General features: G+C 39.2%; 1 protein-coding gene and 2 long non-coding RNA genes across 7 annotated transcripts in view; 1 reads left to right on the top strand and 2 right to left on the bottom strand.

Annotated features, from left to right (window-relative positions):
- The window catches only part of LOC146698371 (protein spire homolog 1-like), a 41,231-nt gene that overhangs the window by 2,008 nt on the left and 16,823 nt on the right, over positions 1–22,400 (top strand). For all 4 annotated transcript variants that reach the window (XM_085473470.1, XM_085473472.1, XM_085473471.1 and 1 more), the window contains exons 2-4: positions 2,964–2,992; positions 15,905–16,138; positions 18,530–18,655. In XM_085473470.1, the coding sequence (XP_085329596.1) occupies positions 2,964–2,992; positions 15,905–16,138; positions 18,530–18,655 (389 nt within the window). The remainder of the gene's footprint in view (positions 1–2,963; positions 2,993–15,904; positions 16,139–18,529; positions 18,656–22,400) is intronic.
- On the bottom strand, positions 8,335–11,415 carry LOC146698373 (uncharacterized). 2 transcript variants are annotated; one of them, XR_014923019.1, is made up of 4 exons: positions 10,650–11,415; positions 10,139–10,291; positions 9,682–9,772; positions 8,335–9,087 (listed from the first exon to the last, which is right to left on the bottom strand). It is a non-coding gene; the product is annotated as an uncharacterized LOC146698373 (long non-coding RNA). The 2 variants fall into 2 exon arrangements; XR_014923020.1 differs by having other exon boundaries at positions 9,682–9,767.
- Positions 19,295–20,075, bottom strand: LOC146698372 (uncharacterized). The gene is made up of 3 exons (XR_014922903.1): positions 19,802–20,075; positions 19,591–19,715; positions 19,295–19,508 (listed from the first exon to the last, which is right to left on the bottom strand). It is a non-coding gene; the product is annotated as an uncharacterized LOC146698372 (long non-coding RNA).

Below are 22,400 nucleotides of genomic sequence, written 5' to 3'. Positions count from 1 at the left end.
CACATCCTGCTTTGTCTTTGAGCAAATCTGAGAGGCTCAGCTGTGATGCTCATGCTGGTTTTGGCCTGTATGTCTATATGGTTATAGAATGAATGGGTTATTTTTAGGAACATGGATGCAACCACTGGAGAGGGGAGTCATCCTAGCCTTTATTCCTCTGTTGCCTGTGTACTGTGACATCATGCTGCAAATAGTGGCTGCATATCAATATGTTTTTTGGATTTGTTTGTTCTTGTACTATTTTTTAAGTTTGTCAGAGAAAAGTAGAGGGTTATTTTTTTAAATATATACCCCTATGGTTCTTCAGATGATCCCCAGACTGCTTTATTGGCTCCGCCTACATACATAACACACCAAATGCTTTCATATGAACGGATTTTGAACTTATCGAGTGCAATCGCATAAATATTATTATGTAACAGTTGTTAAACGGTTTTAAATGGTTAATGTAGGCTATACAGTATTCAGCATTCTACTTCTACTCAACTTCTACTGTTTGGAGTCATAGTTGGGATTTTCATTCAGTTATCCATTATATTCTGTAATTTTGAGAATGTGTTTGCATGTTTATTGATTAATAGAGCTAAATTGTTTTACTAAGTGCTGTGCTTTTGTCTTCCTAATGCACAAGCTTAATAATCAAAGCAATTCATGTAAATAATGAGATAAATGTGTGGTAAAGGTTTTAAAGGTTAAGGACTTTTGAAGCTATCATCTGCTAACATGGCTTCAAGTTAAATCCTAACACAGTTTGTTTTAGACTCCGTTGCCGTTTAACCCACATCATGTCTGCTATGTAATACAGCATTTAACCAGGCCACCTGACACTTTTTATTACATCTCAATGACTGTAAATGTTTTTGCTCATGCCTGTTAGAAATAGATGGAATTTCATGCCAGTACTCTCCTTGACTGATTCATCTTGAAGGCACATTTGATTGTCTGCTCATTTTAGATGCAGTTGACACATCTTCACCTCAGCAGCACGGCATTCAAATCTACTGATGCGAGTTAAAGTTGTGGGCTGATGTCAGTGGTGCCATGATGTTGCATTCCTGCGTATTACAATACAAAACAGGGGTTTGTTTAGAGGGTCATCTGTTTACAGGCTGTTTACTCATGATGTAAAAGCTCTGCTGATGTAGCCGGGAGAAATGCTACATTCTTCCTTTTGAAGGGAGCGCATTCATCCAACGCGGGTTCTCGACTGGAGAATTTTGTCGTCACTGGTCATGATACTCAAAGTGATAAATAAGTTACAGCTTAGAGATTTTGTTGAAATTGATTCCAGCTTGCATAATGATGGCAAGAACAAAGAGGGCCAAAATCAGTTTATTGAGAAATCAAACTTGTTATCACTGATAAATAGGAGGTGCTTGACCACAGAGGAACTGCATATAAGTCCCAAGTGCTACATATTAAAAATCCTGTGATGATACTTTACTCTACTGTAAAATGTGACATCTGAAACAATAACACTGGTGATTATTATGCCCCAAATCTATACAACAAATAAGAGTAAGACAGATGAATTAATATTATTGTCAAGCAGACTAACATCTCATCTCACCTGATGCTTGGACAGTTTGCCAGTCCATAGGGATGGAGAAAACTGTAATGCACGTATCTAATCAGTCAATCACTGGTCAGCAATCTAAAGTATTTAGACATGTAGATATGGTCAAGACAGCCTGCTGAAGTTCAAACTAAGCATCAGAATGTGGAAGATCACGGATACAAGCGGCGGAAATGAGCTTCCTCCAAAGGGTGGATGGCCTCTCCCTTAGAGATAGGGTGAGAAGTTCTGCCATCCGGGAAGAGCTCAGAATAGAGCTGCTGCTCCTCCACATCGAAAGGAGCTAGCTGAGGTAGTTTGTGGCATCTGACAAGGATGCCTCCTGGGTGAGGTGTTCCGGACATGTCCCACCGGGAGGAGGCCCTGGGGCAAACCCAGGACACGCTGGAGAGATTATATCTCTTGGCTGGCCTGGGAATGCCTTGGTGTTCCCCCGGATAAGCTAGAGGAGGTAGCTGGGGAGAGGGAGGTCTGGGCTTCTCTGCTTAGGCTGCTGCCCCCGCGACCCGGCCCCGGATAAAGTGGAAGAAGATGGATGGATGGATGGATGGATGGATGGATGGATGGATGGATGGATGGATGATGGATGGATGGATGGATAGACGGATGGATGGATGGATGGATGGATGGATGGATGGATGGATGGATGATGGATGGATGGATGGATAGACGGATGGATGGATGATGGATGGATGGATAGACGGATGGATGGATGGATGGATGGATGGATGGATTGATAGATGGATGGATGGATGGATGGATGGATGGATGGATGGATGGATGGATGGATGGATGGATGAACGGATGGATGGATGGATGGATGATGGATGGATGGATAGATGAATGGATGGATGGATGGATGGATGGATGGATGGATGGATGATGGATGGATGGATGGATGGATGGATGGATGGATGATGGATGGATGGATGGATGGATGGATGGATGATGGATGGATGGATGGATAGATGAATGGATGGATGGATGGATGGATGATGGATGGATGGATGGATAGATGAATGGATGGATGGATGGATGGATGGATAGATGGATGGATGGATGATGGATGGATGGATGGATGGATGGATGGATGGATGGATGGATGGATGAAGCACTGTGAGATAAGAGCACTAACAACTACACCACTGTACCAGTAATATTATGTTCTCTGAGAATTTCTCGTCCTTGATATTAAAGACGTAAATCAGTTTTCGTAGTTGGTTGGAAGTCCTGTCAGTGCTGTTTTATTCCTAGAAAAAGAACTTTTGTAGCTGAACCGGGATTTGTAGCTGAATAATATGCTACCTTTCATTTATGCATCAAAGTTCGAGTACCTCATGCTTCTTTGCTGCTCATGATAACAGTGCTTTCTTTTTTTAATCTGCAGGTAAATACAGCCCTTGCACAACAACAGAGGTGAGTAACTGCACTCTAATACTGCTGTTGTTTTTATTTCATCATCACACACTTGCACATGTTTTGTATGTGGATGTATTTACTTGTTTATAGAGTAGCAGGTGAATAGAATTTGGTATCTATTTTTTTATTTGGTATTTATATATGTTGTGGAATCCGCTTGTTGAGTGGAAATAAATGATAAATAAATTTAATTTCAAACGTGTTTTAAATGAGCGTACTCACACAAAGTGATTACTTTGGGTGGAGTTAGTTTGTGAATATTGTTTGCAGTTGATTAAATCTGAGACTTGAGCAAATGCAGATTTTCTGGAACACAACCAATCATTCAATTAGCGAGTTACTTATGAAGAGAAATATGTGGCTGTACGTACAAATAATGGCTTCTTGTCCACAATAATGACATGATAATCTTTTTAAATATTTACTCTTTGTGAATGGTTTCATTAGCTACTTACAGTAAGCTAGCAGTCAGTCACAACAACAGAGATATCATTCAGATTACAGTGCGGACACCCTGTAGGATTATTTCAAGTGTCAGATAGTGCTATGGTTGAAACTGTCGTAAGCCCTGGGTGTGTGTTAATCCTAATGTTTGCACTGCCACTGCTCTGGCTCCCCTGCCTCTAAAACTAATACCTTTAACAAATGAAACAAGTTCAAAATGTGCTTTCATTTTCTCAGTAAGGAATGGATTTCACTTTAGGCTTTACAAAGACCTGAACAGTCCAACAAAGCAAATACCAGACTGTCTCCAGTCTGAGGTATTTACACATTTTTTGCATGTTCAGCAGCGAAATTGTGGTTAGTGTCCTGATGTCATGATAACCGCTGACAGCTGGGCATTTTTTGATACAGGAATGAGATGTGCTTTTTAATACCTTGAAGTAATTTCAGATTTACAAAACTATTTAAATTTTGAGAAGAATTCATACGGAAAAAAACGCACTGCGAAAAAAATGGAGTCGACATCATGCTATGATGAGCCGGTCCTGATAGAAAAAGGATGAAACTAAGATTCTGGGTTTATCCACTTGTCATGAGCAGGGAGAGTTTCGTGGTTTGTTGTTAGTTTATGAGAAATTAAGGAGAAAACTTCTGTGTTTCATTTGCATTTAATATCTCTGCTTCTAGGTATGTGACTGCAGAATTATTAAGGGTGGTCAAATCATCTTTTTCATTGTTAAAAAATCTATATAAACTTGTGAGGCCCAGTAACGCCATAAGCCCTGAAGGACAACTAAAGACTAAAGTAGATAGAAGAGCAGTGCTCTGTCCTAGAGAGAGAAATCAGATCATCATTGGTCTACCTTAGGGTGCAAACCACAGGTAACACTGAAAAAATAGTAGCCAGGTGGTGAAAACATAAACTAGGGTGTTGATCTTGGCCAGTGATGTTCTCTCCAAGTGTCCTTGTAGCTGATGATGAGACCTCAGCTCGAGGTATCAGGATGAACTCTTAATCGTATAGGTCCTTACTTTCTGTTCTTACTTTCTGTCAGTTGTTGAAAAGGCGTGCTGGACATGACATCACAGTACAGATGGATAATGAGCCTTGATCGCTGGTATTAAGAGGCAAAGTAATGAATTATGAACCAAGCGAACAGTTATCATCAGCTCTGATGTGGAGGAAAAACTGAACATTCCTCTAAATTAACCTTCAAGCAAAAGGAAACTGTAGTATTTCTTTAAACTTTAAAGTAAACTTTGTAGTATTTCTGTAAGGTATTACTCGACAAATGTACCATTACATAAATCTAGGTTTATTACAATGAAATAAAGAAACAAAAGCTAAAATAGCTTGATTTTTAGTCGCTATAGGTAAAGCTTGTGTAGCCTCACTGCTGCCTCACAAACTCCTGTAATTTTCCAAACTCTGGGGTCTGTGTACAGTTTTTTGTTCTAAATCTGCAGCCGTTAATCCAAAGCCAGGGGTTATTTTCTCAGGAACTGAAAATCTCCTGAAGATCGACAGGACATTTTACAGAACTGTTTTCACAGGCTGAGCAAGACTTACCGTGATGAGTCTTCCAAAGCTGATATGTAAACTGACCGTTTGAAACACAGAGCGGCTGTAGCACTTATTCTGTTTTGGTTACTTTTACAGTTCATGCCAACAGCAGTTTGACTGTCAAATATGCACACATGATAAATACCTACAAACAAATGCATGTATATATATCATTCCCACTGCACTTAATGTACATGTAAAAAAAATATCTCTGTGACATGTCTTCCAGTGTATCATACTATGTGAAGTCAAATTTGTACACAGTAAAAATTACTATTATATAGTATTTTATTGATTCTGCATTTTTAGCAGTTTGGGGTTTTTATTACTTTATTTTTCTTACTTACTTTTTTATTTTATTATTTTCTAATATATCACTAATTCTCTTTTCCTTTCCTTTCCTTGTGCTGCTGTAATAAATTGAATATGGGATTAATAAAGTCTGTATCTACTGTATGTCTGTCTATTCTACCAACCTATTTCCTCTTTCGGCTGCAGAGTTCCCAGCTGGCTACTCTGATTGACTAGTTAAAATGTCACCCAGCAAGGCCTCCTCCTTTGATGAGCGCTCTGGGAGAATGTTCACCCTTAATTAAATGTCTTTGTAAAACTGACAGTGTGCACTCTCACTGCATTATTATCAGCTGCTCTTAATGATCGTGATAATAGCTTCTGGAAATGTCTTACAGTACGGAGGGGTTGGCGTCTCTGCTATTTAGTTTTAGGAACTGTTTTGTCACTGCAGTTACCACACTTTTTCGTCCCAGTTTATTAGAGATAGCGCGCAGTAGCTTTCAAGGCGTTGAGGACTTGGATTGCCGTGTAATAGAGCTGCAATAACAGATGGACTGTCAGGAAATAACCCGAGCACATACACATGCAGTCCGCTGTAGAAGCAGTGAATGGGAAACTGTATAGACAAATCCCCGCTAAGCAGCTTTGCACCACAAATGAGTTCTCACAATGCAGTGTGTGGCAGAATGGATCAGAAAGCTACTGCAAGTTGGTGGAGCTGCTTGATGCTTGACAGGACTGAAGGCGTTCTGCTATAGCATGCAGTGTGGAATTAGCCCAGAGCTAGCTGAACAAGAGCATATGTGTGATGGGCATTATCTGCACACGGCTTCAAACAGCAGGAACTCTTGCAAATGATCTGGCTGTGAATGTCAGATGATTTGCTTCTCTTCATAGCCAGTGAACTGGATTCACCGACACGGCATAAGGCAGCCTAACGCTGTTTGCCTGATAATCAGAATAGATGAGTTCACTAAAAATGGATCATTTTTTGTTTTGGAGTTGCAGATATTTTGACATAAATATGATGATTATGTGCGCCAGCTTTAGCAAAAAGGCTGTTGTTGACTCCTCAGTGGAGCATCCTAGTCCTGTGACTCTGTGTAACCTCAGGCATTTGTGGATTATGCTTCATCACATTCCCCTCTGCCAAAGTTTAACCGTACATACCTTGTGCTCTTTCAAGTCCTGAGCTTTAACGCCATGAAAGGGATTAGAGTTTAACATCACATCCAGTGTTTAATGTAAACAGAAAATTCAGTCAGATGTTATGTGTCTTTTCTCTGCGAGTTTAATGTTCATTTGCATTTACTCTCCCATTAAGGCTTGTGCTGCCATGAAAGAAGAGAAACAGACAGCATAAAAGTAGAGGCAAACTACTAAGGGGGAAAGAATGTTGTGTGGTTCAAAGGTTTTCTCTGTTCTATATGTGAACTCACTGGGTTCTACATCTCCAAGAAAACCAAGGTAATTGTTCCCAGTCATATGATAGTCAGAGCCCAGAGCAGCGTGGCCAGGAAACTGGATAAAAATTATGCCTAAGAGGAAAAAGCCTATGCTTCGACATATGACGTTTTGTCATCTGCACTATTTCTTATTACTCAACTTTTATGTAATCATGTGAATTTCACTGAATTCACTTGTTTTAAAATAGGTTCGATGTAGAGAACTGCACTGACATATATTATTATTATTATGTTGGTCAGTATCAGAAGCAAAAAAAAGTTCAGATTTCTGTTGTCAGACTTTGCAGGTGTGGCAGACATGCTGCTGTGGTACAGCTTGGACATGCCACCTACAAACTAACAGTTTTAGTTTTCATCTGATTTCAGCCATGCCAATATATAATGTGTTTTACACATTATATATTTTGTGTTACTTTTTTGAAGTAATCTAGTTTGTTACTTAATTACTCACTGGAGAAAGTAATTTGTTACACTTTGCATCACGTTACTTTTGTGTTTGAATTACCTGAAACAAATTGTTAGTTAACAATATAAACCTTAGACTTCAGTTCCACATGCCAACACAAATCCTTATCCTGATGAGGACACATATATGATCTTTTGCTTTTAAATTTCTGTAATACGTAGATAAAGGTGAAAACAAGCCCAAGGAGACTGAAGTGATCGCCACTGCCACTGCTTTTGTTACCTGCTGAATTTGAGTGATGGCTGCTGCTTAAGTGTCTTACTCAGCTTAATAACAAGCTAGCTTTTTAAAAATCTATTTGCTAAGTGTGCAAATAACTGAAGAATGAATGTAGTACAGTAGTTACATTACACTGAAAAAAATATGTTGTTGGATTTACTTAATTCAATGGTGGACATTTGTTGCACACAGATGTTTTGCTTTGGCAGCAACTTAAACAATTGAATTAAATTAACACAATTTATTCATGTTCAATAAACCTGTGCAATTTGTGTTGATAAAATGTGACTTAAACATGTTTTGATGAAGTAATTTGAGCTCTTGGAATATTTTAATCCTTCACAATTTTCTCACGTTATCCCAACACGATTCAATAACTTTTACCCAATACTACTTGGTCACTTAAATACTACATGTTATCTTCAAATTACATTTTGCTATTATATTCTAGTATCAAATACACAATTTTCAAATGGAGGCCTTATAACAGATTGTATTGTTCTCTTCCAAGATGGTTGCTGGCATCCACCAGTAACCTTTCAAAACAACATGTCTAATTTCACTGCAGTAGGTAAAGAATTAAACTGACATTACTCCTCTACTGAATCTATATAAATCAACAGTTAAATAATGTCAGTTCTTCCGTGTTCTCTGGAATCAATCACAGCAAAGAAATTGGACTGTTTCTTTTGAAAAATGTTGGGAAAGAACAATACAAAACATTCTATTTAAGGCCTCTAACGTCAAGATTCAGTTAAACAACAATTATGACTAAACAATTTGAGGTAATGTTAGTTTCCATTAACATTAAATTAGGTTACTGAATTGGCAAACACCTTCCTATTAACACTACCCATTTTACCCCAATAACTAAAGAAATTAGCACTTGCAGGTCAAAACCTTTATTCAAGAGACGCAAAAATAACATTGATACAGTGACTGTCAAAAATTACAGCACTGATCATACTGTGACATCTTGGTTCAAAACAGCACACTTAGAAATATTCAACGTTCTTTACTTCAACTGAATGAAACTGAAAATACCATTTCACACGACCCATATGGGATATTTAGACTGTATAACTGTTCACGCTACATCTCTTCACTAGTAAAAGAAAGAAAAAATACAAAGAGAAATTTAAAAATGCTGCCAAACAGACAAACAGAACTTGTACAGAGCAAAAGGAAAAACAAACAACAACAAAAAAACGGCTCGTCCTCATGGCAGTTGCAGAGTATATAAAAATGAACCCTGCGATCCGTTCCTGGAATTGAGCTTCAAAAATGCAGCAGAACAAGTGTGAGATTTAAATGTCCTCTCACCTAGAGCTGGTCACCTCACATGCATAACAGTGAGCTTCGTTGCAGGAGCAGTTTTGTCTTAGTTGTGAGCTTTTCTTGAGAGCTGAGTTGCATCCAACTCCATTACCACCCATTGAATCACCTCAAAAGTGTAGCAGAGTTGTGATGGGTAACTCATGTTGAAGGAATAAAAAAGGTCCAAACAGCATGGCTACTGCAAAGGTCACGTTATCCAGATCTTGAAGAACAACATCAGAAAAGTCATTGCCTGCCGCATCCTCTGGAGACAGATGTTCATTGTGGTTTTCTCAATCTGTGCAGTGGCCTCAGTCAAGTCCTGGTTAAACACAAAACATTTCTTTAAGATTCCTTTTTAAACTCATCTCTTTTGAATCTACCAGTTCTAATGTTAGAGTAATTTAAACCAATGCAAGCAACATAGTAAATAGCTATAGCCAAAGAGTGGCCTGCCATGCTGCCATTCATGGTCTAACAGAGTTTCTAAGAGAGGGTGAAAAACATAATAATTTCAAATGCTTTACATTAGTTTTTGTTAGAAAGACACCGGCCCATCAGAAATCCAGGCTATGTCACTCAGAAGATGTTAGAATTTAGACTTTCAGCCCCACAATTTGGTTAGCTGTTGGTCAGTTGGTCATTTTTTCAAACAAAAGCTAATATAAATATTGGTGGGATTTTCCTTTGTTCACTAGAATGACAAATTTAAAGTTTTTTCACACTGATGTGACCCCTAATACAGGGGTGAGGGTGGGGCCTCAAGGGCCGGTGGCCGAGTTCACTACCAGGCCTCATGTGAACTTCAAATTATTAAAGAGGACTACTGGTCCTAACCAGTCCAATGAGGATCAAGTGGATAACTGAATGCATTTTTAAATGTTGCAAAGCCACAATCTACTCATAAAACACTCACCATGAACTCCTGCACCAAGATGTTGCAATTGTCTTTCACACAGATGCGGAGCACTTTGATGAGGGACTCCGAGCATTAATGTCATCCTTGACTATTATAACAAAGAAAACAGAGATTTGTGAACTTTTCAGTAGCACAGAAGAAAATGATCCCAGACAAAAACTCTTGACTTTTTAAACCAGTCAACATGCAACACCAGCATCTACAAAGCAATATCAAAAGTTCCTGTTTGACATCAACTTTATGGATATATAGTTTCCAGAACATTTATTTTTAAAAAAAGATAATTTTTTCTCAGTGGGCCAGTAAATGCATGACGAAAATTATGGCATCCTTTTAGTGGAATCATTACTCACAGGTAATAGTTGACTGTTTCAATGGATGTAGCATAAAAATCTTTTACTGACCTAATGCAATACATATAAACTTTGTAGTTAAAGAATTTTAAAGTTCTTACTGTCATCATGGCAGCTACATCCTTTAGCTTTGTGCCCTGTTCCCCCGATCACTTTGCAAACACTTTCAGCAGACTGTCAGAGAAAAACTCAGCTCCGTCAGAAACCTTGACTGTAAAGGCATGGTTGGGATGCACTGGAATGCTGCATTTTATCTGAAATGACATAAAATTATTTTGAAATAACAGCAGGCACTGTGCTTGGTTAATCAGTAATGTTTTGTTGAATAAAAACTGTGTTTCCAGATCTTATGGGATTAAAAAAAATCCAAAGATGTTTGTTTCTGATTTGCAACCCAACAACCCACAAGTTACAACCTCATTTCAGTTCAAGTGTGCATTAATGCGAGTCCAGTAATCACCTTTCTGGCAATACATACAGGTATAAGTTAAACCTATGGCAGATTTTGGATTTCTCAGTTGTATTAATAGGGTGAGTATGCATGCACCTAATAATTATAAAAAACCTATTATAATTAAGTTACAGAAACGAAAATAGAATATACTTTCTTACCATAACACCTTGAACCCACAATCCATCAGCTGACTCCTGGTGAAATGCAGAATAGAGGTCATCTCTCAATGTGCAGCAAAAAAAACAAAAACAAAAACAAAAGGACAGCAGGTGAGGGCAGGAGGGGTAGGGATGTAAGCTAGCATAATGCTGCTGATGATATTAGCTAAAGCTGTTCAATGTCCAAAATCTCACTAACACCACGGTGCAGTAAATACACAATGTAACTGAAGAGTCAGTTGACAAATCTATTCACACAGAAAACCAAATTATGTTATGAGTGCCTCGTAATTAGGTTTAATGTGATATTACGGCTCTTGTGCCAAAGACAAATTCAAATGAAAAAGCGCCAATTCTTTGACAACAGATAAAACAGCAAATAAGCTAACGGCTCTTTTTTAGCATGTTACATGGCGACACTCTAGACGTTTAACTACATTTGGCTGAAATATGGTAAAAATGAATTCAAAAAATCAAGACATACCAAAAACGTAGAGTTGGCTGCTCGACTTGACTGAGATGGATGCCTTTTTTAAACCACGATCCAAAGCCCGCGAGATGAAATCACGCGTGGTTTCACGAGATTTAACGTTGCTATCTTATTGACTTACTTCACCTGAACATGATATGAACAATTTAATACACCCTTTCTGCATATCATGTAGTTTTTACACTATATAGTTACATTTAACTTTAAAACATGAGGCAATTGTGTTAAATGCATGCAAGATGCTTACATAAATCCAAGAGATGGCCAGTCCCTTTTTTTCAGTGTAGTCTGTTACTGAAAAATGTAAGGTGACCCAACACCGGTCTTGGAAGACCCGCAAGTGGTCTGAAAAGAAATAGAGGGATGTAACATCATTCAGTGAACCACTCATATTAAAACTGAAATACTCGATGACTATTGAAAAGGTTGCCATGGTCTGGCATGTTGATTTCCCTCGTATAATGAAGTATTACTATTTGGTTTCCCTCTGACCTTTTAAAACTAATATTAATAAAATAGATTAGACACATATTTTTCTTTCTGACAGCAGAAAGGATATTCCACTCAGCCCCGACTCTATATCACTAGCATGTCACTGGCATGTTGATGTTAGCAAGTTGCTCAAAATGTAGCCATTAAGAAAGGCGTTGTTGGCATCAAAATCATGATAAGTATATTTTTTCCAAAGAATGAGTAAAACATGTAAGCTTTAACATTTGATGTGCTATCTTAAGGCTTTTTAGGTGACACAGTTCCCTAACTTAGAAGGAAAACAGGACACTACAGCACAAAGCACCTGTTATCTTTGCATTTTGTGCTGTTCAGCAATTGTAATAATTCAGCAGCCAATAATAAAGGTAAACTCCTAAGAAAAAGACCCAAAATAAAGACACTCTCTTTTCCCCAACTTAAATATACAGTCTTCACTTGTGAAGTAGAAGTTGGTGCACATTGTGCATAGCATAACTTTATGAGGGAGTGATTAATGAGAGAAATGTTCGATTAGAAAATGAAATAGTGGACCCTATAGGAGATATGCCAGTAGGATGGGTAGAAGCCTCAGCTGAGGCTGTAGCTAATGTGAGCTAGCCCTGAGATCAGCTGGTGTGACTGTGACTTCCTGGCCTGGAACTAATGCTATACTTGATTTCAGTCATGACGATTATAACCAAAAGGAGACTGTTGTCTTTATTTGCAGTTATTTATTATTGAATGGTTTAGGTCTTTTTTGAAATGTTGTTGCTATTTCGCACTCATATGTGGGCCCTATGTTTGAAACCCTTGCCCTAAGAACACCATACCAGGCAAACCCACGATGGCTTTGTAAAATAAAATGACACCAGGTGGACTGTCACTGATCCTAAATTCCACCTGTCGTTGTCAAAAAGGTATATGAAATAAGCTTTTATGGTACAATTCCTAACACAATATTCTGAAAACACTGAAATCGACCGTAGTGCTAGTAATTAGTTTTTAAAAATAAAGGATTCCCAGTTCTTGTTTCCTGTTTACTGCCACAGACATGACCTAATTTCTCTGCTCCCTCTAATTAAGACATGCTGAGTGCTTTTGCATATTAGAGAGCAGAGCTCGCACATTTCAGCTGTTGTTCAATTTGTAAAGCTGGAACTGGTGTTTGGCCACCCAAAGCCAAATATCTCAAGCTAGTGTGAGTCACTGTCTCTTACAGCTGGTATTCATTGCCACATTCATAGGCATTGTTACCGCCAGCCTCCTCTCCATCTGTGGTCCTTCCTAGCCTTCCTCAGTCAGACACTGTTGTCTTGAGTTTGTTTTTACCTGAACTGGTTATTCACACATACATGTCTAACTAAATTTGCTACATATTAATAAAATGGATTGAATTGTGTGTATTGATATATGGTGCTGAAAATATTAATTGGCTAAGTGGACTGTTAGTTAACTTTATTTTATCTCCAGATAGGAGATGTATGTTAACAAAAAGGAGTCATATTTCTAACAGAGACACAGATCATAGAAATGTAAGCAACTTTAACAAGTTAAGCTGTGATATACTGGACTCCAGACTGCAGGAACCTTTATGTTAAAACAGTGAAGAAGTGGCAGCAGAAACCTGGTCATATTCACAGACATACATCAATAATGTACTTAATTAGGACAGAGGCTAAATGTTTCATGATCCATGTAAATATAAGGGTCTGTGCTCGCATCATATCCTGCTAGATGTTTGGTGCTTGTATCTGAGGTCAGGTTCTATACAAAGCTGTAGCATTACTCCCCCTGCTTCCTCCTTTCCATCTCATCATTCCGCTTGGTCGCCCGAAAGCCTGGGAACCATTCAGGGAGACTTTAAAGTAGAATGGAGACATGTTTGCTTTAGCCTCACAGTCACAGGGACAGCTCAGGTTTGTCCATTAGTCGCAATTTGTAGTTTATTATTTGTCAAGAACGTGTTAGTCTCCTTTACCTTAAATGATGAGCTCATTTTGAAAGTTTTGTTTTTCAAGTTGCAATTCAAGGAAAAGTTCGAGAGAAATTACATAAATTTATAAACATATTATTTTTAATAAAGAGACGCTAGGATTGTAAAATACTGGAATATCTGTTTGCTCTGTAATGCCAATTTTATGCCAAGGATTGTTTAGATTATTTGTCATAATTCTCTGTAACCAAACTTCATTGCCTGGTTTTCTTACAGCCTATAAAGATGAGCCTTTTGTTCTTTAAATGAGCACCATTCTGGTCCTGATGCTGGTTTAAACTAAACACCCACTCCAGCAAAATACAGAATAATATATCTCAATGTGAGTCCCTCGATGCTCTTAATCTTTGCTGTGAAGAAAAAAGTGTGATTGAATCCGCTGTAGTCCGTCTTGTTCCATTTAATCTCATTTTGCAGATCAAATGCTGTTTCAGACCTTGACTGAATACTTTAAGGCGTGGCTTTTTATGATGGAGGAGGAGGAGATAAGAAACAGGAGCCTAAAAATCCACAAACTGAACACGTACTGTTAAAACATTATTGAGTAAAACATACTGTGGGGTGAACTATGCATTGATAATTGGTTAAATCGGGGTGTGGGGTGTGTTCATCCTGGGTTGAATATGTCTCATCTGTCAGTGGGCGTGGGCCCAGGTGGAGCTGAGACAAAGAGGTCGCATTCATTTCCCCCTGAGAAAACTCAGCCATTACCCACTGATGGGGGGGGGGATGTCTCATATGACTCCTCCTTCCATGAGCAATCATTGATTTGCCCTTGATCTTCATGTCTACACACACACACACTTGATCCTTGTGCCTGACCTTTCTACTGCCCCCTTTGACCTCTCAACATATCATTTTCTGTTTTTTTATCTGTTTTTTTCCTCTTTTCCTGTCTCCTGATATTTGACCTCCCCTTATTCCCTCTGATTTCATCCCATGTCTTTCTTGCTGTCTTTTCTCTCAGTGTTTTGCTTTGGTTTTTGCCCCTCTCAGTCTTGTCTAAGTGCTCAGGGCTGCAGAATAATCCTCTCTGTGATTTCTCACTCTTTTATCTTGGCTTTGGCAATGTCTGCTTTATCCACCATGACTCCCCAATTCCAGGAAAACTCAAGCGCACCATCTCCTGACCTACATGCATCAGCCTGAGAAAAAGAAAATAATATATGATTTTTTAAAGTAATTTTCTGTGATTTTTTAAGCTTTTGCTGCTGTTGCCACTGTTGGTCTGACAAAAGCTATTCACCTAGTAAGAATTTTTTGTTTAATTTTGTTTAAACACTCTAATGTTTATCCTTTTTGTCAAGTGTGTATTATTGTTGAATGAGGTAAGGTCACAACAGGCTGATTCTTGCTAAACCTGTTAAATATTAATGTGTGTTTATTGCTTGTGTTTACAACCCAAACATGTGATGAAGCCACAGAAAGTAGTATAGTGTCTTAAAAGTGTTTTGATTGGTTTGCATACAGCTGCATAAAGGTTATTGCTCTCTCATTCACAGAAACGTTCACGTAAATGACCAGCTGAAACTGCTCGAATCATTAATTTTACACTAATATACAATTATTGTACATAAAAGGTGTGACTCTTTATGAAAAAAGACAATTTATTGTTCTCGCTGACGTGGAGTATTTTACAGTCATTTCCAGCCAATAGAGATGGCTGTTTAAAGGAGATGAAGCCACTTTATGCTACACACACAAGACATGGTAAGAGGCAAGCAAGCAGCTAGTTACAGTCTTAGTGACTGATCATATATCATCTGCCTGACAAACATGAGGATACTGCAGGTTAAAATGGGAGGAGCTTAAAAAGTAGCCACACCCTAAATAAAGCCTGCTTTACTGTTCTTTTTCTTTACATGGGACCAGACTGGGACCTGACTGTATGCATATGATATTGATTGTGCATATGAGCTTCATGAGGGAGTGTTTGTGTGGTGACAGAGGAAGCTGTCTCTGCAAAGAGCCGTGCAGTCAACACATCACACGTGTTCCGCTCAGGCCTGATACACTAGAGGGGATCATGTTGAATAACAAAGGGACAAAGCTATATTTGTTTTTATTATGTGACAAATAGTTAACAGTTATAAAGAGTAAATGTATAATAAAGAGTATCATTTTTATTATGATCTTTATTATCAGATACAACATATTTATAGATGAATTTTATTTTAAATGATCGAGGCATGTTAGATGTACAAATGTTACATTTTATTTATTAATGAAAACAGATGATTCTAATAAACATATAGACATGAGTTAGTAATAGCATATAAACTAGTTGTTTTTGTCTTGCAGGTGATCGAGTCTCTGGGGATCATGATTTACAAGGCTCTGGACTACGGGCTGAAGGAGAGTGAGGAAAGGGAGCTGAGTCCTCCTCTAGAGCAGCTCATTGATCTCATGACTAACATGGCTGAGGCTGAGAGGGAAGCATGCCTTGACGAAGGCTACGAGGCCACAGAGGAAGAGGACGAGGTGGAGGACTCTGATAACGTCTCTGGCATTCGTGGCTACAGAGATATTTTCAATGTAAGCAGCTGGTGGACGCTAATATGTATGTTCAGCCACTGATGGCTGGTGGTTAAAAAGGATACTGCCAAGAGATAAAGTAATTTTAGTTAATAAGTGTTAAGTATGTAAAAGTAATCCCCTCAAAAGCAGAGGCTTCCAGCTGCTCTGCATACTGATATACTAACAGTTTCTCTGAGCTGATATCTACTCCTCAAAGGTCATCTCTGCAAGGCACCAAACGGCTAAGAAACACAGGCACACAAGCACTATGTACAGACGTTGGCCAATTAAGAGAAAGCTGTCTTAAAGTGGGCTGATACTGTAAAAGACATGAGCTAAAACAGCTTTTTTAAATAGTGGACAAAGTGGTCACCCATGAAAACATTAATCCTATAGGGCAGAATGGAGGTGCAGTAGTTAGTGCTGGGTAAGAGCTAGAGGGTCCACCAATCAGCTATTATTGTTATTGTATCTTTATTTCACACATACACAGTACAAAACGACATATACAATTACACATACTTGCATTTACATCTACAAATATGAATATATATGTAAATACACACACGTATGTGCTCAGACAAAACAAAAAATGACTAAATGACTCGGGTAAAGTTTGTAGCATGCATGCTTGTTGTTTTTGTCTGCTTCCACTTGTCTTTGCACTAGGATGATGTCGGCGTAAATGTGCAGTCATATTCGTTGTGTTCCCACTAGTGTAAAATAGTAACGCGCATTTTCTTGTTAGTAACTGTAACGGCGTTGTAACGATAGGAATAGTAATTAATTAGATTACTCGTTACTGAAAAAAGTAACGCCGTTATTCCCATCACTGTCAGTCACATATAAAATATTTTTTGATCAAGGATTCCTGCAACAGCTGGGAGAAAACAGAACTTAATGATTCCAGTAATGGAAGACGTAGGCGATGTAATTCCCACTTAGAGCAGGTAATCACTCGTTTGCAAGTGAAAATCCATAATTCCAAATCTAAGGAAAGTGAAATAAAATAGTAATCTCTCCAAACAGACATGAGTGGTGTAAGTGTTTGGAACTATACACACTTATAAAACATTTTCTCTACTATGTGTGAAGCTAAAACAGTTCTCCAGTTCTTGAGGAAAACATCATCTACCAAGGTATTCCAGGAACAGATGCAAACAAAGAGGGCAAGTGTTTAGGAAAAATTAAACTATTAAATATTCAACATATTAAACTCAGCAGTGAAAGCAGAGCTCAGAACCACAGTGCACTCGGGCTGCCAGGCTCATCTTTGCTGGGAGGCATGCATCTCTGTTGTCCAATGGAGCAGAGTCACTGTGTCAGTCCTCGCATGCCTGTGCACTGTTTACGTAATAACTATGTACCCAGTCACACACACAAGTGCACACATGCACACCAACACTGCTCTCCAAGGAGATGCATGGGAGCGGTGTGGCAGTCTGGCCTGTGGCTTTCTAGCTGTCAGTTTGAATTGTTTTCCCCCTGAGACCATTCACCCCCTGTGCTCCTTGGTTTACCTTTTGTCCTACTGTACTAACCCCCGATGACACTATTTTAGATTAGAGCCATATTTATCCACTCAATGGAACTGTTTTGATTTTGTATTTAAAAAATATGAATTTTATGTACACTTAACTGAACCCATTATTTTCTGTTACTCCCACACTTATTGGCAGGTTAAAGTTTCTAAAATGAGACAGTTGTCTGGTGTTTTCCATGTTTAGTGAAATTTTTGCAGTCTGGACAAACGGATGCCAAGAGCATGCAGAGCGTTGGCCAAAGGTACCTTCTGTTCCTCTGAGAGAAACAAGGGCATATTTTGTCATCGCTGTGTGTGTGTTTGTGGAGCAGCAGTGTGGCTGACCTCAGGCAGAGCTGTCTTGTGAATTGTGTTCATCAGTCAATAACAGCTGTTTACAAGTGTCTTTTGGTTGGTATTTTGCTTTTATATAATGCCACTGAGCTCCATTAGCTAAGTGCTAGCTTGATACGACTATCTATACTTCATTTAAAGCCTAAACGCGTGCTGTTGTTGTAGCCGTGAAACCAGCAATCAAAATAGTCAGATTAATTATTGTCATTGTCATGCCAGCTTTTGTTAGATTGCTATACTTTAAATTATCTGATCTAATACAATGCTTTGCAAAATAATAGCTTGTTATTGTCTTAGCACAAAATCAATCAATTAATAAAGTCCTAAATGACCTGAAAACCTGATCAGGCTGTCAAATAAACAAACAAATCACAAAGAAAATCTTGAAACTTAATGAAGTGAATGTAACAGCGTGAAATTTAGAAATGAATTGTGTGTCACCGAAAATGTATTGTTGATTGTTGTTTTTGATTTTCTTTCAGTGCAGCTGTGTGAAGTGTGAACTGAAAATCCTTTTGCTTCCTCTGTTTTAGCTGTGCACAGCTCATCTACCCAGTGTGTCAGATGCGCCCAGTCATTACCAGGCAGTGTGCCGAGCCCTGTACACAGAAACCAGAGAGCTGCGCACTTTCTTGGAGAAGATCAAGAGTGCCAAAGAGGTGGGGTCCTATGATAAAACAGATCAGGCATAACATTATGGCTATCTGCCTAATATTGTGTGAGTCCTTTTGCTGTCAAAACAGCCCTGACCCATCGAGTCTTGCTGTGGTATCTTCACCAAGATGTTAGCAACAGATTCTTTAACTCCTGCAAGTTGCAAGGTGGGACTTGTTTGTCCAGCACATCCCACACATGCTCAATTGGATTGAGATTTTGGAATTTGGAGGCCAAGATTTCAAATATCTCAACATCTCAAACGTGTGGTTGTGTTCCTCAAACCATTTCTGAACCATTACTGCTTTGTGTTACACATTATCCTGCTGAGAGAGGCCACAGCCATAAGGGAGTATTGTTTCCATTAAACAGTGTACATGGTCTGTAACGATGCTTAGGTAGGTGGTACGTGTAAAAGTACCATCCACATGGACCCAGAAGAAACACTGCCCAAAGCATCACACTGCCTCTGCCAGCTTCCTTTCTTCCCATTGGTGCCAGGTGTTCCTCAGGTTAGCCACAGCCATGCACCCGGCCAGCCATGTGATGCAAAGGAAAACGTGATTCTTCAGACCAAACCTGTTACGGCCGAGAGGGCCAGGCAGTGGGTGTGGACTCAAATGCAGACACAGAGGGAGGCAAAACGGGCGTGAGCACAGAGTTTATTTACAGAGCTGAGCGAAGTTACAAAACAGAAAACTAAGAATGCTATAACCTATGCATGTTATGAACTGTGAAAGCTATGAGCGGAAAACTGTGAGGCAAAACTGTGAACGAGAAACTCTGAGGGCTGGATTCCACAGAGGGATCCGGGGAATGGAGAAAGGGGGCAGCGGCTTGGAGGGAGGTGTGAAGTCACTATGATGAGAGGAGGAAAGTAGTCAGTGGTAGTCTCAATGAATCACAGCTGGAGGATTAGGCTATGGTGGTTTGGGCTTACGCGTCGCAGATTTGGAGTGTCAATCGAGGAGGGAGTGTCCAGGGGGTTCCGGGTGAGGAGTGTCCAAAGCAGATCCAGAATAGGCTTGGAGTGGGGAGCTGAGCAGGGAGGCAGGCAGATGGGTCCTATGGCGAAAAAGGAAAGAAAACACGGTGAGGAGAAAAAACAGTAATCCAGAGTTCTCGCAAGGGCTTGGCGGCCTAGCACTAACATGTGTTAGCAGAAGATCTGGCAGGGGTCTGTCGTGAACGCTGGTCTTATATGCAGGTGACTTGATTGGAACCAGGTGTGGAAGCTGATTGGAGTCTCCGTCTGAAGGTGGAGCCCAGCAGAGTGGAAACACCCCGTATTCACCCGGACCATGACAAAACCACCTTCTTTGATTGCTCCGTGGTCCAGTTCTGATGCTCTCGCGCCCATTGTTGATGCTTTTGCTGGTGTACAGGGGTCAGCATGGGCACCCTGGCTGTTCTGCAGCTATGTAGCCTCATCTGTTACAGCCTAATTTGATGATGGACTGGCTCACAGATTTCTTCATGCTCGGAAGCTAGTTGTCTGCCTAAGATGACTGATGTCATGACAAATTGTGCTGTGTCCAAATTAAACAAGAATTTCCGTCAGCCAAAAGTCAGAAAGGCAATAAAAGACAAAACGGAGGAAAATCTGCATAACTTAAATTTTTAATGATGGATAATAACGTTATGACTCACAGCTAATTATTTAGCTGACCACTTGGCTAGCCCTGAGAACAACTAACTAACTATTGACAGAGAAGACAATTTTTATGTAACAACCATAAATCTTATCTTAAGTATCAAAGATTCTTATAAACCACCTGAATGGTTTTTAGTTATATCACCATCACTAGGCTTGACTGTAGCTTACAATACACATAAATGTGACTCACAAAGACATGAAGACAGTATGTGTGTGAAAGCCCTGTTTACTGTGTGACAGCGCAGAAGGCAGTCAGCTGATGCAGAAAGGCATCCGTGGGAATGGCTGGGGAAAGAGCGAATGAATTAATATACATGCGTGCTCAACCTACATTACTCATACTGTGATATAACCACAAATGATTCTGACTCACAGCTTTAAAAATGAAGATTTTATTGTCTTCATTTTATGGGCCACTCATTAATTCTAATATACATGAATACATGGAATAGAATGAGAACAGAAATAAAACTACTGATTTCCTTATACAAGAACAAGCTATGAGGTTACAAAGTAGCAACACATTTATGGTGACAGTGATGATTAAGAGCAAAACACTTGCAGTAGCAATTTTGATATAAACTGGTAAGGCAAGGGTGCTGTGTGCGGGTGACATGCCATGTACTGACACCCTCCCAGCTGACAGGTTGAAGTGAGCCACCATGAAAAAAATAGTGACATGTTTGTCGTGCATGTCAGACATAGATGACTAAATCTGCAGACATGCTGACTCTCAGTCTTCCAAGAGCGCTGAGTTCAGGTTCTCATAGCTAGCCTTCAGCCTGGCATGATCATGAAAACAGTCCTATTGTAGTGGCTGGATGGTTTGCACCATAATATTTTAACAAGTTGTTCTCATACCACCGAAGATTAATTCTCTCCACAGCATTTTGTTGGTGTAATGCCTGTTGTAGGCAGGGATCCTGGCAGGTGATTTCTAATAATGTTCCCTAGAGATCGATGATTAGCAGGTTTGCACAGACTCAATGCAGATCTTTCTAAATCTTTCTAAAGAAAAGTCTTTGAGAGCAAATGTAATGCCAGTTGACAACGTGATTCTTTTACCAAAGATGTCTTATTGACTCATTTTTTTATTTCAAGTCATGTCTCGTTGCTCTGTTTTTATTTTATTTTTCTACCCAACCATTAAGATCACAGGCAGGAGTCATTGTGGACTTTGTTTTCCTTGGGAGCATTTTGGAGCTCAGCTGTGGGTTGGAACAGTTTCCTTAAGGAGCTGTGTGCATGTGTTTGTACGTCTCACCTCAGGGTTCCTTCCTGCTATGCACTACTGCTGCTGCCCTTTCACTGCGTGTAATGCAGCTGAATGAATACAGGGGAGGATTAGGTCAGTTACGCAACTCTGAGGAAAGGAGAGTTTTATTGCAGAGTGGAACAGGCTAAGACAGTCATTGTCATTTGTTAAAACTCAATAGCATACAGACGTATTTCTTGTAGTCAGTTTTTTTACGTGCCAAAAGAACTAGAGTCCATTGTATAGCTTTGCGATGGTTCTTGTACCACATAAAATGTTGTACCATTTATACAGAACTCATGTGTGGAACCTATAATGCTAATGCTAATGAATGAGCTTTCCATCAGCCTCAGCTCTACTTTTTGTTTTGTGCTAATTAACAAGTTTAGTAATGCTAACACATATTTAAAATAGTTAAAACTATGAATAATATACCTGTTAAACATCACCTAAGCATTGTCATTGTGACCACCTATGCCATTCTTCTCATGCAATGTCAAAAGACCTTAGCATGCTAAAGTGCTAAAGCAAGATGGTAAACATAACATGCTAAACATCAAAATGTCACCACAAATAAATTAAAAAAGTTAACATGGTAAACAGATTTTATTAACAGTTATTTACCATAAGTAAGATTAACAATTCCAGTAGCAGTTATATTTTCAAACCCCATATATATGTGAGAGGCACTAGCAAGTGAAAATCTGCGAGCCACTTCAAGGTACACTCCTGTCTAATATCCATTATACTGTTTTTTGCTAAGACATTCCTTACTAGCAGTGTTGCCAACTTAGTGACTTTGTCGCTATATTTAGCGAGTTTTCAGACCCCCTTGGGC

This window comes from Copadichromis virginalis, linkage group LG11 (assembly GCF_057382275.1).
Source record: "Copadichromis virginalis isolate Kocher_CV1m ecotype Utaka linkage group LG11, C_Virginalis_male_GT1.1, whole genome shotgun sequence".
Taxonomy (NCBI): Eukaryota; Metazoa; Chordata; class Actinopteri; order Cichliformes; family Cichlidae; genus Copadichromis; species Copadichromis virginalis.
This window is presented reverse-complemented; position numbering and strand designations above follow the sequence as displayed.